Source organism: Mustela nivalis (assembly GCF_964662115.1).
Source record: "Mustela nivalis genome assembly, chromosome: 19".
Classification (NCBI taxonomy): Eukaryota; Metazoa; Chordata; class Mammalia; order Carnivora; family Mustelidae; genus Mustela; species Mustela nivalis.
The window spans coordinates 6,198,681-6,214,370 of record NC_139038.1 but is presented as its reverse complement, the minus strand read 5'-3'; the positions used below and the strand labels follow the sequence as shown (position 1 = coordinate 6,214,370).

The 15,690-nt window shown below is 52.3% G+C and overlaps 1 protein-coding gene across 3 annotated transcripts in view; it reads left to right on the top strand.

The window, feature by feature from the left end:
• SMURF1 (SMAD specific E3 ubiquitin protein ligase 1) overlaps nt 1-14,074 on the top strand; it is a 106,148-nt gene extending 92,074 nt beyond the window's left edge. For 2 of the 3 annotated variants that reach the window (XM_082712721.1, XM_082712719.1), the window contains 7 exons: nt 2,184-2,298; nt 3,473-3,651; nt 5,002-5,139; nt 5,963-6,083; nt 6,927-7,128; nt 8,603-8,687; nt 10,824-14,074. In XM_082712721.1, the coding sequence (XP_082568847.1) occupies nt 2,184-2,298; nt 3,473-3,651; nt 5,002-5,139; nt 5,963-6,083; nt 6,927-7,128; nt 8,603-8,687; nt 10,824-10,923 (940 nt within the window). In that variant the 3' untranslated portion in view covers nt 10,924-14,074. The remainder of the gene's footprint in view (nt 1-2,183; nt 2,299-3,472; nt 3,652-5,001; nt 5,140-5,962; nt 6,084-6,926; nt 7,129-8,602; nt 8,688-10,823) is intronic. The other variant, XM_082712720.1, reaches the window with a different exon arrangement.
• Nucleotides 14,075-15,690: the final 1,616 nt, after the last annotated feature.

The window sequence follows — 15,690 nt, the reverse complement described above, 5'->3', positions numbered from 1 at the left end:
GCTTTCTGTCCTCCTCCATAGCGGAGAATCTTCCTAGTTACACGTTCATATCTGCCCCAACAATTTAAATCAGACTGCTTGCATTTTCTTTATTTCCTTTATGGTCTCAGAAATTCGGTGTCCTGAACTGTTCCAACCTACCGTCGTTCGTTTGCGTGGCTGGTACTACATATTCCCAGGCACACATGTGAATAGCTTGGTTTCGTGTGCTAGGAGTTCTCTTCCTTCCGCGTGTCCTGTTTTTATCAAGTCTTCCACACGGAGAGGTCTTTGGCGAGCCCCCCTTGGTTGACACCGTGCTCTAGTGGGAAGAGCACTGTGAGCCCTGGCTTTCCTGCCTCCTGTTGGGTCTTGCGTTATTTCACCCCTCAGGTCCTTCCTCGTGTCTGTAGGGGATCAGATCTATCTCAGAGAGCTTTAGAGAGATTTAAATCCCACATATGTGTGTCTGCCTTCATTATCTGGTTGATGAGAATCAGTCTACACTTACTTCCGCAGTGTTTGGTACCGAACCATTTCCTGTACTGTTAAAAAACCCTTTTGCCTGTATAGTTAGCTCTCCCCTTACCACTTCCTTAACATCCCTAATACGCCTCCCTACCTCCGTGCGTGACTTGGTCAGAATGTTCGCTTGTATTTTAATCACTTCCTGTCTAGACAGTTGCGGGTCCTTGGCTTTGGAAAATGACTCTTCTCAAACCCAAACTCTGAAACTTGGGGGGAGGAATCCAGGTCTTCTAGTTGGAGAATTCTGCCTTTCTAGTAAAGAATTTTGTTAACATTTGGAGTCTCACTGCTTCTGGCACTTCCTTTCTGTTCTTTTGAGTTTGATACATAATTTTGTTGTGGTCTGATTCTTTTTTGTGTACTCTCCCAGTTTTCCTGAATTATTTGCACGTGCGCTTATCCTTTCATAATCTTTCTCAATTCTCTGCCTTTTCTATTTGACAGAGTAAGAAATTCCAGAATAAAACTTGGGTCTGTTTATCTTAATGAAATTTATTCATTTGAGAGGAGTTTTGAATAAAGAAGAAAAGGGTCTTTGTAAGAAGTGGCACAGGTGCTTGGGTGCGGGTTTCCCCGTATTTTCCCCAGATTCCTCCGGATTCTACTGAGAGTGCTTGTTTTGTTTGTCTCTGATTTGGGGCTTTTTTATAATGAAATGATTGGAATATTTAGGAATTCTGAAAGTAATTCATTCTTAAATATCCCAGATTTTAGAACTCTTAGAATTAATCTTATTAAGTATTAAGCTTGCTTTTTAAATTATAAAAGCAGCAAATGTTGGGGTGCCTCGGTGGCTCAGTCGGTTAAACGTCTGACTCTTGATTTTTGGCTCAGGTCATGATCTCAGGGTCTGGAGATCAAGTCCTGTGTCAGGCTCCATGCTGGGCATGGAGCCTGCTTAGGATTCTCTCTCCCTCTGTCCCTTCCCTACTCAAGAGTGCACATGTTCTCTCAAATAAATAAATGTTTATGGCAAAATATAAGAATTCAGCAAAATAGAAGATTATGAAGGGCAAAAGTTATTCTTAATCCATCTCCCCAGACTGTGAAATATCTTCTCCTCGCTTAAGTGTGATAACATGTTATAGTGGAAATTGAAGAACTTTCTAGAAAGAAGCAAAAGAAGACTGCAGATGCCCCAGAATGTTAATTCTCAAGTTAACTACTGTCAGCGTAAATCGTCCCCCTCTTTCTCTTTGCTCTTTGTAGACAGCTTTCCTGTTTTGTGTGTATGTGCGCACGCGCACACTCTTTTTAAAATAAAACTAGGATCTCGGTCCTTCTTACAGTACGTTTGTCTGTTACTACCACAGCACGAGCGTCATCACCTGAGATGTGTGTCTCTGCACAGTAGCAGAGAGAATTTTAGCTGAGGTGCAGGAAAGCTGACCAGGTAGCTGTCGAGAGGACTGCCTGGAGGAGGCGGTCCTGACTCGGGTCAGTGCGGGTCTTCCTCAGCTTCCGACCTGTGCAGGGTCAGGGCCAGAAAAGCCATTATTTCTCATTCAGCCAGAAGCAAGTTGTTCCTTCCCAGTCTGTGCTGGGCCCCTTCTCTCAGAGCAGGGTATCCCCACCAGTGGGGCCTTCCAGGACACAGGGAACCCGTCTGTCAGGTAAGACCGAAGACCGGACGTTCTCGCACGTATGAAATGCCTTTCCACTGTTCTTGTTCCTAGGGAGTGGCTTTACTTACTGTGCCATGAAATGTTGAATCCGTATTACGGACTCTTCCAATATTCTACGGACAACATTTACATGTTGCAGATCAACCCAGATTCCTCAATCAACCCCGTAAGTATTCATGAACGGAGAAGGGGCAAATTGGAACATTTTTTAAAATGGATTTCCAGGTTTGGTCTCTATCCTTGGTCTGTTCGTTCTGGGCTTGCTCGGAGTCTGTGGTAAACAGACAGCGAAAGGCCGAGTGGGAACCAGATTAAGGGGAATGATTTCTCTCCCAGGCCCGGGATCACAGGGTATGTTAATTTCAAAGACAGCAAGAGTGAAACTGAACTGCTCGGACTACTCAGAGCCCTTTTTCGCCAGTTGAGGGAACCGAGGTCGGAGGATTTGCTGATCATGTCATTCTGAGACCGGGGCTATGAAATCCGTCTTCTCCCAGTCAAAATTAGAATTTTCCATAATTGGTCTTTTTGCTCGTTTGAGAGGAAACGTGAGCGTGGAGTGAGTGACCGGCCTAAGGTTAGACAGCCGGCGTGTGGAGGGCTCTCCCCGTGGGGCCGTGTCCTGTGGTCACTGCTGCCGAGCCCACGGCCCTGAGGCAGTCTGGGATCAGCTCTACTCTACAAACATTCAAATATGACAGAGCCTAAATAGAAATGAGGTTTTGATGAATTCCGATTATAATTCCAACTGGAAGCAAAGATGTGTATTTCCCTGTTAAAAGCCAGAAGAGCTCTAGTTTTAGAGTGCTTCACGTGCAGAGAATTTTCCTTTATGTTCCTTTTTCATTTTGTCTTCCTTCTTCGGATTTTTTCTCTTCCGCTTTCTCCAGGGACTCGGGAGGGATTGCCCTCTGCTCTCTTTCTGGTAGCACAGTGAGAAGGCGGAGGGTTTCCCCAGGCGCCCTGCACTTAGAAGGGCCTGTGCTTGGTTTGATTCTGCCATTGCCCGTGTTGAAATTCTTAATTTTTGAGTAAGGGGTTCTGCATTTTCCTTCTACACCGAGTGCCACAAATGATGTTGCAATCCGGAGGAGGTGTTTGAACTAAGGGCCTTTCAAATGCTCAGATGATCGCTACAAAACACGAGCTCTGGGTTTTGACTATCTAACCAGCCTTCCTTTCTCTGTCGGTGAGCACAGCCCGTGAGTAACCGAGTCCGTGTTCGGTGGTGATGGGACGGTTCATTCTCTGGAGAAGCTTGGAGAAAGCCCGAAGCTCGAGGTTCCCACTTTGGCCGGGCCTTCTTCTGATGACTTCGTGTTCTCTGGTGCCTCCTACAGGACCATCTATCTTACTTCCACTTTGTGGGCCGGATCATGGGTCTCGCTGTGTTCCACGGACACTACATCAACGGAGGCTTCACGGTTCCCTTCTATAAGCAACTCCTGGGGAAGCCCATCCAGCTCTCAGATTTGGAGTCGGTGGATCCAGAATTACATAAGAGCTTAGTGTGGATTCTGTAAGTACAGCCTTCCTGCTCGGACAATGGCGAATTCGTGCACAGCCACCGTCTCGTACGCCAGATACATTCGTTCTGCGCATGTGTGTATGTGTGTGTGCATGTGATTGTTTTTGAGGGGTGGGTGTGAAGTTAGAGAAAGAAAATGCTGTTTCACAACCAGATGCATAAAAGTAGATCGAATAAGAAATACTCAGTAAACATTCTTCGTGATGTTTGGCCAGTTTCACTTTATAGACTAATTTCTTTTGTTGTCTTGTCAAATTCTTTTTTTTTTTTTTTTAAAGATTTTATTTATTTGACAGAGAGAGAGATCACAAGTAGGCAGAGAGGCAGGCAGAGGGAGCAGGCCTCGATCCCAGGACCCTAGGAATCATGACCTGAGCCAAAGGCAGAGGCTTAACCCACTGAGCCACCCAGACACCCCTCCCCTGTCTCCTCAAATTCTTAAGGATCACACATCCTTGTAATCCTTGGCCGGACAGATGGGCAGGTGGTTTGCTTTTGACTCTCATGGGGAGATGGAAAGTCAAAAACAAAATTAGTAGCAAAGTACCTTATGTCAAAGTATTTGATACAAGAAAAAGATCAAGAAAAATTCCATTTCGTCACCGTTGTTTTAGAAGTCTCCTAAAACGCTTTTGAAAGCAGTCGGCCCGATCCCTGGGGACACGGTCCTTGGGAGGGAGCCGAGTCCACAGGAGCAAGAGATCCAGCCTCTGGCAGGGGGAGGGCGCGCCGAGGAGCTGAACTCAGTTGTGTCCTGTGCTCTGTCGGCTCCACTTCGCGTGTCCCCACTGGGAACGGGCAGTCTGCGAGGGGCGGGCCTCCAGCCCACGGGAGAGCTTTCACTCTGTGTTGCCAGAAGTGCGGCAGGGGCAGGGGGCCGTCTGAACTCTCTCAAGTGCCACTTTGTGTGAGTGGCTGCTTTAAAGGGGGGGGCGGTCTCGTGTAGGTGTGTGTCCCTGCAGGTGGCTTTTCCTTGGACTCCGCTCTTTGTGAATCCCTCCTTTCTGTTCAGAGACTCAGGTGACAAAGCAATCAGGTCACCGTGTCTTGTAAAATCACAGAATGGTAGGGCTGCCGTCACCTTCCTGCGAAGGGGGAAGCCGAGGGTCGGGGGAACATGGACGTGGAGCTGGGGTCCCCCGGCTGCTCCCAGTATCCGCACCCCTGCGCTGGCACAGGCTCTGTGTCTGCCCGCGGCAGCTCCTCCTGCAGCTCTGGGGCGGCAGGCGGTCAGTTCTGTCTGTCTGTCTGTCTGTCCCCTGGATCTTCCTCGCTCGTGTTCTGTTCTCTGCTGTGCTGCGGCAAAGGTCTGACCTCCGTCTTCTGTCCTAACTCCTACAGAGAGAACGATATCACCCCCGTGCTGGACCACACCTTCTGCGTGGAGCACAATGCCTTCGGGAGGATTCTTCAGCATGAACTGAAGCCCAACGGCCGAAACGTTCCTGTCACAGAGGAGAACAAGAAAGAATATGTCCGGTAATGTTCCAGGGGATGGTGGCCGCCGCTGGGGCATCCGGGTGCCCAGGACCGTCCCGGGCACAGCTGGGTCCACATTTAGGAGGTCACAGCGCCTTCACTGTCAGAGGCTTCCCTGTCCCCGTCAGCACGTGGGGCCAGAATCACAGTAATTGAACTGTCGGCTTCTGCGGGCTCTGCGTGGGGGAGCCCCGATGCCACCAGGCCTGACCTGTTGAAGGGGCAGTAATGATCCCCCCCACCCCGATCCCAAGTGGCACAAGGGATTGCAAATGGCCTCCCGATTCTGGGTGTGAAGTGGTGAGTGTAGGAGAGAAGTGGAGCCTGGAAATTTCCTTGAGTTCAGTCTCGAGGAAGTCGGCTCCGTCGTGGCCCCACCTCTGACGGCAAAGAAATGACGAGTTGCCGACACTAGAAATCTGGAAGCCTGTGGGCACGTCGGAGTGCTTGGGGGGCCTGACTGGTGTGTGGCTCTCATGATGTCCCCGAATCTTACTTTCAAATCTACTTTTAAACAATGGCCAGAATCGTTGTAACAGGTCAGGTCAATTCTTAGTAAAGAATTACTTTACTAACAGGTCAGGCCTATTTTTAGTAAAGCTTCGGAATGTGTCCAGGCCTGGGCTGACTGACTTATTTTTAACCCGGTCCTACCAGCTGCTGGGGGGGGTTCATGCCCCCTCCCCCCAAACACCACCACCCCGGGGAGGCCTGGCGGCGGGGGGTGAGGCTCAGCAGATGATGGCCGACCCTGCTGCGGAGGGAAAAGTGTTCTCTTGCCCCATTTGGTATCGCCTCCAACTCCTGGGACTTCGTCTTTCAGGCTGTACGTAAACTGGAGATTCATGAGGGGGATCGAAGCCCAGTTCTTAGCTCTCCAGAAAGGATTCAATGAACTCATTCCTCAACACTTACTAAAGCCTTTCGACCAGAAGGAACTGGAGGTGGGTGCTTACTGGGCTGAGCCAAGTCCACAGTCAAGGTCGCGAGCGTGATCCCTATTTTCTGGTTTTACATGTGGTGGCAGAGTGAGGCTCCCCTATGCCCCAGCAGGGCCGGGGCTCTCGGGGCTCCAGAATAACAGGGCTAGAGTGAGTGTCTGTCTGCTTGGCAGCAGCCAGTCCAGATCCTTCTCTGGACGTCGTGTGGGTGTTCTGTGGCTTATCTTATTTGTCAGAATCTCGTCAGTGGAGGTTCCTAACCCCCTCCAGTGTAGTCCCCTCGCACGAGGACGTGATCTCGCATATAACCTGGTTCCCCCGGCACATCAGCTTTCTGCTTTTGTTCTGGCTATTATTAGACTCGGAACAAAGTGTTATTGTCTCCCCTAATCACACTTCAAGTGCTCGAACACAGCGGGTTCCACCTCTGATGCCGAATGGCTCGGGGCTATGAAATCCTTCTGTCTTTCTGTCCCCGGTGAGGCACCTCCCACCCCGGGGCAGACCCACGTACGCGTGGACCTTCCACTCCAGCCTTCAACCTCTGCTGGTCCCAGCCCCCGGGGTCCCTGGGATGAGGCCCCATTTTACAGCTGGTTCTCCCGCACCGACTCCTCGCCGCTGTGATGCAGCGCTGAGCTGTGGTTGTGAGAAAGCCCGAAGCTGGGGGTCCGAAAGCAGCCCAGCGTGGCAGCATCGGGCACACCGCCGCGCTCCCTGCCTGTCCAAGCCTGGGGCTCATTTACTCCGACGCAGTAAATGTTCTCTCCCGTCCTGGGAGCTGGAGCGGGGGCGCGTGGCATGACCCCGGTTCGGGGTCTGACCTGCTGCCGAACGCCCTCGCAGCTGATCATCGGCGGCCTGGATAAGATCGACGTGAGCGACTGGAAGTCCAACACGCGGCTGAAGCACTGCGGGGCCGACAGCAACGTCGTCCGCTGGTTCTGGCAGGCGGTGGAGACCTTCGACGAGGAGAGGAGGGCCAGGCTCCTGCAGTTCGTGACGGGGTCCACCCGGGTTCCGCTCCAAGGCTTCAAGGCTTTGCAAGGTGACTGACGTGGAGGCGGGGCTCCTGGCCCAGGCATCTCCCCCAGGCGCGCCCTCTGCCAGGCCATGCCGGGATTCTAGAAGCGTCTGCTAGGGACGGGTGTGGCGGGTGTTCCCTCAGAACAGCTGCCTAGCATTGTGGAAGGGGCTACCCTACCCCCCAGGGGCCGTAGAGACCCTCTTTCCTGCATAGAAGGTGGCGAGCTCTGGTGGCTCTTCCATCCGATGCTGGCTTCTGGGGCTCCAGGCTGTGTGAGCCTCTGCCCAAGAACACACCCGTAACATGTAGGAGAGAAAGTCAGCACAGCCCAGCTTCCTGCCAAACCCGCCTTTCCCAGCATCCCTGCGGGCCACGGGCTCGGGGAGGAGGGGGGTGTGGGGGGGCCGTCTGCAGCCGGGGGCCGGCCAGCCCGGTGCTTGCCCGCAGCGGGGTCGGGCGAGACCTGAGCGAGGAAGGGCCCTGTGGATCCGGTGCGTCGCCTTCCCCTACAGAACTGGTTGAGAGGGAGGGTAGGAGGCGCAGCGAGGCTCTGAGGAAAGCGATCAGAGTTCGTGACGTGCACCATGGATTGATTTCTGAGGCTGACAGCGGTTCTCTCAAGGCGGGCCTGGGCGTGGGGGAGAGAGGCCTGGCCTGAGACGTAGGAGACGGGCGTCTCTGGCTCCGGTGCTGGCCATTAGCGCCAGGGGTCCTCCCTGGGACTCGGTTTTGTTCTCTGTGCAAATGCACTGCCCGATAGGCTCCACTGTTCAGTTTGGGTATCCGTCCGGTCTCTCATCCCTTCTGACAGTGATTAAAAAAAAAATTTTGACATCTAGATTTTTGATCACCCTGAGAGCAAGAAAGAAAAAGGTATGGCATAGTTGTATATTTAGACCTAGTACATGGAATTTTGCATATTAGTAGTGAGAGCAGACACATTTCACGTATGGAATATTCCCTGTGGACGTCTCCGTATTTCAGGGACGTCTCTGAGTGACAGAAGTTCCTTCCGTCCCCTTGGGCTTTCGGCCCAGGTGTTTTGTCCTTCTCTCTTCCCGTTGAAACTCTCCTGGGGAGATTTTGTGACCCCGTGTCTTGCTTCTGTTATAACTCCGCTCCTCTGCCAGTAGTGGGCCTGCTGGCTAAAAATTTCTCTCCAAAAAGAAAAAGAAAAAAAAGTATCACTGGTAGTTTAAGGACTTTACCCTTCAGATACCCCCACTTGAGTGGGTTCGTGGCCGGGGCACAGGAGAGTTCTCACCAGTCTTTGCTCTTGCCCTGTGATTTTTCTAGAATGTCTGGTAGAGGCCCCTGGATAGCCACGGTCAGCAGATGCTAAGCCACACAGAGGCTTATGCTGCCACAAGAAGCCCATGACCTTGGGCAGCACAGCCCACCGCGGCACTAGGCTGAGGGTGTGGTGGGCAGCGGGGTCGGGGTCGGGGCCGGGCCCTGCCTCTGACGTGCATTAACTAGAATGTTTTCTCGTAAGGCTCTACAGGCGCGGCAGGGCCCCGGCTCTTCACCATCCACCTCATCGACGCCAACACAGACAACCTCCCGAAGGCCCATACCTGGTAAGGCCCGTTCCCCGGGAGCCTGTCTCCGGGGTTGCTGCCCTTTGCATGACTTGTCGCAGCTCTTTTCTGGGATGGAGCGCTCCGCTTCCTTAATCAGCGTCCCGGGGCCACTGGCGATGGCCCCAGCGTCAGCCAGAAGGAGCACTCGGCAGCGGGTCGCAGGAGGGTTGTCAGAAGTCCGTCGTGACATGGGCTTCGTGTCGCCTGGCGCTCCGGCAGGTCCAGTCTTGTCTTCCTGTGCGCGAGCACACACGTCCCTCTCTGCAGGAAAACTAGTTTCTCTTCTTAAATTTTTTTTTTATTTTAGTTTTTAGAGAGAGTGAGCGAGTACACGTGAGTGGTGGGGAGGGGCCGAGGAAGAGGGAGAATCTTAAACAGCCTCCATGTCCATGTGACCCGGGGCTGGGTCTCGTGACTCTGAGATCGGGACCCGAGCTGAGATCAAGACTTGGGACGCTCAACCCACTCAGCCACCCAGGCGCCCCCAAAACTCTATAGTTTCTATTTTTAAGACTTAATTAGAAATCGAGAGTGAGCAGGGGCGGGAGGAGGGAACGAGGGAGAGAGAAACCGGAACAGACTCTGCGGGGAGCTCAGAGTCAGATGCGGGGCTTGATATCAGGACCTGAGCTGGAACCAAGGGGCAGACGCGTAACCGAATGCGCCATCCACGTGCCCCAAAACTGTAGGTTTTCATCTGGAGTTACCCGCCTTCACTTCCTGGGACCCCATTTTCCTTCTGGGAACTTAGTCTGTGATGATGCATCTTGTGTACTGAACAGTATTTCTTCCCCAGACTTTGAACTTAAATAGTATCTACAGCAGATTAAAAATCAAGTTACTTACATACGCTTTGTCTCAGAAGCCATGTACCGAGAAGGCCAGCGTGTCTAGTTCAGGAGAGCCAGGTCCTGGTCCTTGGGAGGCACGGGGCACAACAGAACGTTCTGGGGTGGGAGCCCGGGGCTGTGGCTTCCCGTTTCCCGGCGCGGCCGGCCCAGCAGCACCGTATCCGTTCTCGGCAGCTGCTCGCCTCCCTGTGGCCAAGGCCTGGCCCAGTTCCGTGCTGGAACACGACAGCCATGAGCGGCGGCATCTGATGCTGAAGCCCCCCGCCCAGACTATCCCACCATTCACCCCAATTCTTTCTCAAAAAACCATCCTTGGGCTGCCTGGGTGGCTCAGTGGGTTAAGCCTCTGCCTTCGGCTCAGGTCATGATCTCAGGGTTCTGGGATCGAGTCCCACATTGGACTCTCTGCTCAGCAGGGAGCCTGCTTCCTCCTCTCTCTCTCTCTCTCTGCCTGCTTGGTTTCTCTCTGTCAAATAAATAAATAAAATCTTAAAAAAAAAAAATCCTTAACTGTTTAACCCCTTGTAATTTAGTCACTCTATGGCCTCTCAGAATTCTGTATTTCTTTTGTTAGGAGAGAATATCCTTCTTAAAGAGTTTTTTTTTTTTTTTTTAACACAATAGTAGAGATGAGTTTCCCCAGGGAGATGTTGATTCATCTCCTCCCTCATTTCTATTCATTTCATGTCCGTGTCCGGGATTTGCTATTTTATTAGTTTTGAGCTATAGCTTGTTTTTGCAAGAAATACTCCAGACTGCCCCCTTTGGTCTCATATCAAGTCACGGGGGATCGGCTGGGCGTGCAGTAGATGGAGGTAGGGGTGACCTGTCAGCCGGTCTGGATTGCGGGGCTCTCTGCAAAGGTGGTGTTTCATACGAAATAATTTTCCTCAAAGACAACACACAAAACGAGCCGAGAGCTTTGTCCTCATAGAACCAGGAAATAGTAATTGAGTTAATTTTGGTTTGCAAGATTTTAGGGTCTGTGTTGCTGTGTGTGCAATGAAAAATCTTTGCTTTCAGAGCAGAAGAGGACTTGGGGGGAGCAGGGAGCTTGCCTCTGCCTCCTCACCCAGCGAGGCAAGGAGATGCTTCCCCCCTTTTCTTGGCTCTGTCCATGCACACACACACACACACACACACACACACACACACACACTCACCACTCTCTGCTAGCTCGGGGGGCACGAATGCTCCGCCCCCGCCTGTCCTTGTCCCTGCAGCAGGTCCTGGGTCCGGATCCCCCCAGCAGTGACTCTCCCGCTCTTCTGTCCTGTTCCAGCTTTAATCGGATTGACATTCCACCGTATGAATCCTATGAGAAGCTCTATGAGAAGCTGCTGACGGCCGTGGAGGAGACGTGTGGCTTTGCTGTGGAGTGAAGACCAACCAAAGGCAACAGATTCTAGCTCATGACCACCAGACCCAAAGCAAGCTTTCTGTGTGCCTCCTGCAGGGCTGGCTGAGGCCCGGGAACCCTAGGTCACCGGAGGCAAAGAGTTGTCTCCCCTCCTTTTCGTTGAGGGAGCGAGGGGGTGGGGGGGACTTTGGCCGGTGGCTCCCACACATACTTTCCTCCTCTGTGACGGACTCCCATCCCCTTCCAGCACCCATCCAATAAACGCAGCCAGGTTTAGCACTGGGCTTCGGTCACACGGGCTATTCCGCTATGACTGGAACCCAAACGGTGATGGGCTCACTGCCCTGTGGTCCCTAGAGGAAGACCGACCCACACGTTCTGGAACCGAGCCTGGCTTACCGAGGGTTCGTACCTGGTGGCTCTGCCAGCTATTCTGTGTCAGAATGGTCCCGAGGCCCCTTTGCAAGTCCAGCAGCTCAAACTCCAAACCCATCGTCGCCGCTTGCTCCGGGTGCCAGATGAATTTCTAACTGAAAGCGAACCGTGAGGTCGGCGGGCAGTGCGCCGCGCCGGGAAGCCTGCCGCAGAAGCGTGCTTCCCTTTTGGAAAGGTAAAGCGGCTGGGGCAGCCTCGGCTGCGAGCCTGGGGGCAGGTTTCAGGGGATCCTGGCTGAAAAATTTGTGTTGCATAGAGAAAAATGATCTTTCTTTTTAAGAGTCCCTTTGGCCACGTTATCTATCTAATTGGGGCTATTTTTCCCGTGAAAATACCACATAACAGAGTTTATACGAGAACAGACCAAACCAGCCTCCACTCCTCGCGGCCAGTCCCAGGCTGGGGCCCCCGCACCCCCGGGTGTCGGCTGGGTCACTGAATACTAACAGAGCCTCTGCGCAGAAGTTGCTAAGAGCTGAACTAACAAGAGAGAAGCCTGTTGTTCTAGCTGCTGGCTGGGTGCAGACGCACCTCAAAGGGAGGGGGGACCGGCTGACCTCACTGACTTAACCCCAGCACACCCCCCCCCACCCCCGAGTCACTGTTTTAATGCAAACCTGACAGTAGAGGGGGGAGCACGGTTCCGCTCTGGCTCACTCTGGTCATCTTCTGAGCGTCAGAGGGCGACCCAGCAGTCACTGCTCAGTCCCCTTGCCCAGACATCTTCACGGGCTGCGTGAGGCCAGCACAAGCCGGAGCCCGGGTTTCTCACCCCACTTTCCAGTTTGCACAGCAAGTCGCAGCAGTATTTTGACAAGGTGGTCCGAGCGGAGACTGGCTTCCGCGAAGGGCAGCGACAGCCAGCTGTCCTGTTTGGTTTTTGTTACTGTTTTCGTTTTGGGGGCAAGTGTGCGGGAATTCACGAGCAAGACATTTCGCTGTTGAAATTCTGCTGTTGGTTTGGAAGTTAGGCGTTGGCATCCGGCTATGGGGTTTGGAAGCAGCTTTTTGGACGACTCTGTTCTGACCCCTTCGGACTGTGGCGGGTCGGGGGGCGCGGCTTCCCCTTCTCATCTCGCTGTGGGTCCTCGGGCTGCCCCGAAGCAGTCTGGGGCTCACGAGGGCAGCTCTGGGCCCTCTTTGGATCACAGGGTCTGCCTGGCGTTGGGGGTGGGGGGCGTGGGTTGTCGGCCGGGGGTTCCCGGAGCTGCGGGAGTGTGTACTCCGGGCTCCTTAGGAGCGATGTCCGTGTGTCTGTCAAACCCATTCAGGAAGTCCAGGCCGGGCGGTGGGCGTGGTCTTTCAGAAGTTCTGCCTTGCCCCAGCTTGGCTCATCTCGTGTCTCGTTTACCATGATCCTTGTGAGGGCGTGCCCGAAGCTGGCTCCCCCTGATGCCCTAGTCCTCCCTCGGAATCTTCCTCTGGAAGAGTGAGCAAATGTCAACGCCAGACCTGCGCCCAGAGAGGCGAGAGGCTTCCCCTCGTAGGCGAACCCCAACCGCGGGAGGAGAAGAGCTCCCCGAGCGAGCGGAGAGCACCTCCGGACTGAGGGGGGAGGAAGCCCGGCTGCTGCTTTTGGTGTTGGTCAGACTCTGCAGGAATTAGTGAGGAGACGAGGGTCTAGTGGGAATGCTGGGTTCGGCTCCTTCCCGACGATCTTCCTGCTGTTGGGAGGAACAGGGGAACCACCCTTAGCGCACCGGGCGGCCCTGGGCTGCTGGCCTGTGTCCGACGTCAGCTCCGCAGGCGGAGGCCCGAGTCTCTGCTTTTCTCCTTGCACGCGGGCCCCCTCCTCAGCTGTGTGTGACCGTGAAGCCTGAAAGAGCAGAATGTTCCAGAGCCCTCGCTGACTCTCACCAAACAGACCTGTGTCAGTGGCACTGCCCTTCTAGAACCTTCACGATCAACAGTGGATCGGGCCACCCAAAGAGTAGTGTGGCAGACAGTTGGTAAAAGCTCCCGGTCACTCCGCTTTGGGTCCATGTGGACCCCGTCTCCCACAAGCTCTCATTCGTCCCCTCCACGGTAGTCCCCGCCCGCCCACCCCCCACTCACCTCTTTGCCCAGATGCTTCAGGGGCCCCGCTTCCAGGCTGGTCCTCACCAGCGGTCATCAGCCGACCCTCAGGGATGTAGCCAACCACCGCTCTGCCAGTGCTGGAGGTAGGAAAGACAAAGGGGCTGCTTGGGGGACAGGAAGGACCGCTCTGTCCTGTGGGGGGACCTGCCCACCAGGTGGATTGTGTTCCCTCAGCTTGCTCGGCCGCGTGGTCCCAGTTCAGGTGAGGGGGTCCTCCGAGCACATCTGGCAGGAAGGGCCTTGGGCAGAGGAGGCGCCCCGCCCCCCGGCCCCGTCTGCAGCCAGGTGTGGGCCACACGGCAGCCTTCCCGACACATAGTATGAATTTTAAAAATTTGTTTATTTTTGTTTCTCAACCACTTTATAATGTATTTTTTAATTTATTTTGTAACGTCTTGTTTTTAAGTATTGCTGCTATCCTTGTTATTCTTCCCACTGTTTTTATCGCGGATTTATTTTGTGAAAATTGTACACTAATGTTCTGTTTTATGTCAAAAATCAAAAGTATTTAAAGAAATACTAGTTCTATTTAATGTGGTTATGGAACCAGCTGGAAACACACAAGCAACAGTGATTGTACAGCAGCTGGGCCCGGGAGGTCAGGTTCATTTTGTTACATATGCAATAAACTCACGACTTTACATTTTTTTGGCCTCTGATATTTTGGTGTGGAAATGAGATTTTTTAAAAAATTTGTTTTAATCCCACAAAAAAGAAAGCCCTCGTCCTCTTTCCCCTGCCATAGGCATTTAGCTGAAGGTTTGCCACTATGTTGACTATTTTTTTTTTTTGGCAGAACCAACTCTTGACTTCATTGGCTTTCTCTGTTGTTTTCTGTTCTCGGTCTCTGCTGTCATACTGTTTCCTATTGCCAGCTTTCTGCTTAGTTTTTTCTTTTCCTAGTTCCTTAAGGTATAAGGTAGGTTTTTGATTTCAGACCTTTCTTCTTTTTCAATGTAAGCGTCTGTTAGCTGCAAGTTTCCGTCTCAGCGCGGCTTTTAGTTTTGATACGTCTCCAGACAGGTTCTACTTTCCCTTGTGGTGCTGAACTGCTCAACTTTTCCCATACTCAGGAGTTCTCCCTTCTGTCCCTGATTTCTAGCTTCAGTCCACTGTGGGAAGAGCAAATGTTTTGTGTGCTTTCAGTCTTTAAAAAATTTTTTGAGACTTGATTCGTGGCCTTATAGAACGTGGTCTGTTGTGGAGAATGTTCCCTGTGCACTTGAGGAAAACGTGTATTTTGCTGCTGTTGGCGGGGATGTTGTCTGTTTTAGGTCCGAGTGGTCTGTAATGCTGTGCCAGTCCTCAGTTTCCCTCCTGATCTACCTGGCTGTGCTGGCTTCCAGAGAGTGAGGGACCGCGGAGTCCTGTACTCTAGGGCTGTCCGCTTTGCCCTTCAGTTTTCTAGTGTTTGCTGTGGGTGTCCCTGGCTTTACATTTGTTGTTGAATGTGTTGAGTTTCTTAAAATTGTAGGTGCATTTCTTTACTCCCATTTGAGAAATTTTTGTCCATCACTTCAAATAAGTTCTCCCATTCCAAGCAGGTCTGCCTGCGGCTCTTCCGCACTGTCTCTCGTGCGGCTGCGTTCCCGGGCTCTGGGCTGCCTGCCCGCTCACCGGTCTCTTGGGAGCCCAGACAGCTCCGAGCACTGCAGATGAGTTCTGCTCTCCCCCTTCCAGCACAAGGTAGGGAACCAGGAACTGGGCTGCTTCCTCCCAACCGTGCATTATTGTGCTAGGAAGGGTCGACGCAAAGGCAAGCAAAACTGAAGTTCTTTTCGTCAAGTCAGTTGTTTTCACGTACGTATTTTGCATGTTTCCAATGGGGTAGCGCAGGCCTGGAGCTTCCTAGTGGGAAATCTTCAACTTCTGCCTTTTGATTAGAGAGTTTAATACATTTACATTTCGTAACTTATAAGAAGGGACTTATTTCTTCCACTTTATTGTTTTCTCTGTGCCCCCCACTTCCTTATTGCCTTTTGTAGTTGATTTTTTTTTTATAGTAACACATTTTGAATATTTTCTGGTGTCCTTTTGTATACGTTCTATAGATGCTCTCTTTGAGGTTGCCACAGGGATTACGCTTAACTTCCTGATGCTACCATAACCAAAATTAGGCCAGTCTGAATAGCACAGATACCCCTGCCCTTGCACAGCCCCTTCTGTGGGTGCGGTCCCAGATCACATCTTTATACGCTGTGTGCCCGGTAAGATAGAGCAGTTTGTTATGCATTGGCATTTGCCTACTCTATCCTGTAGAAAATAAGAAGTAGAC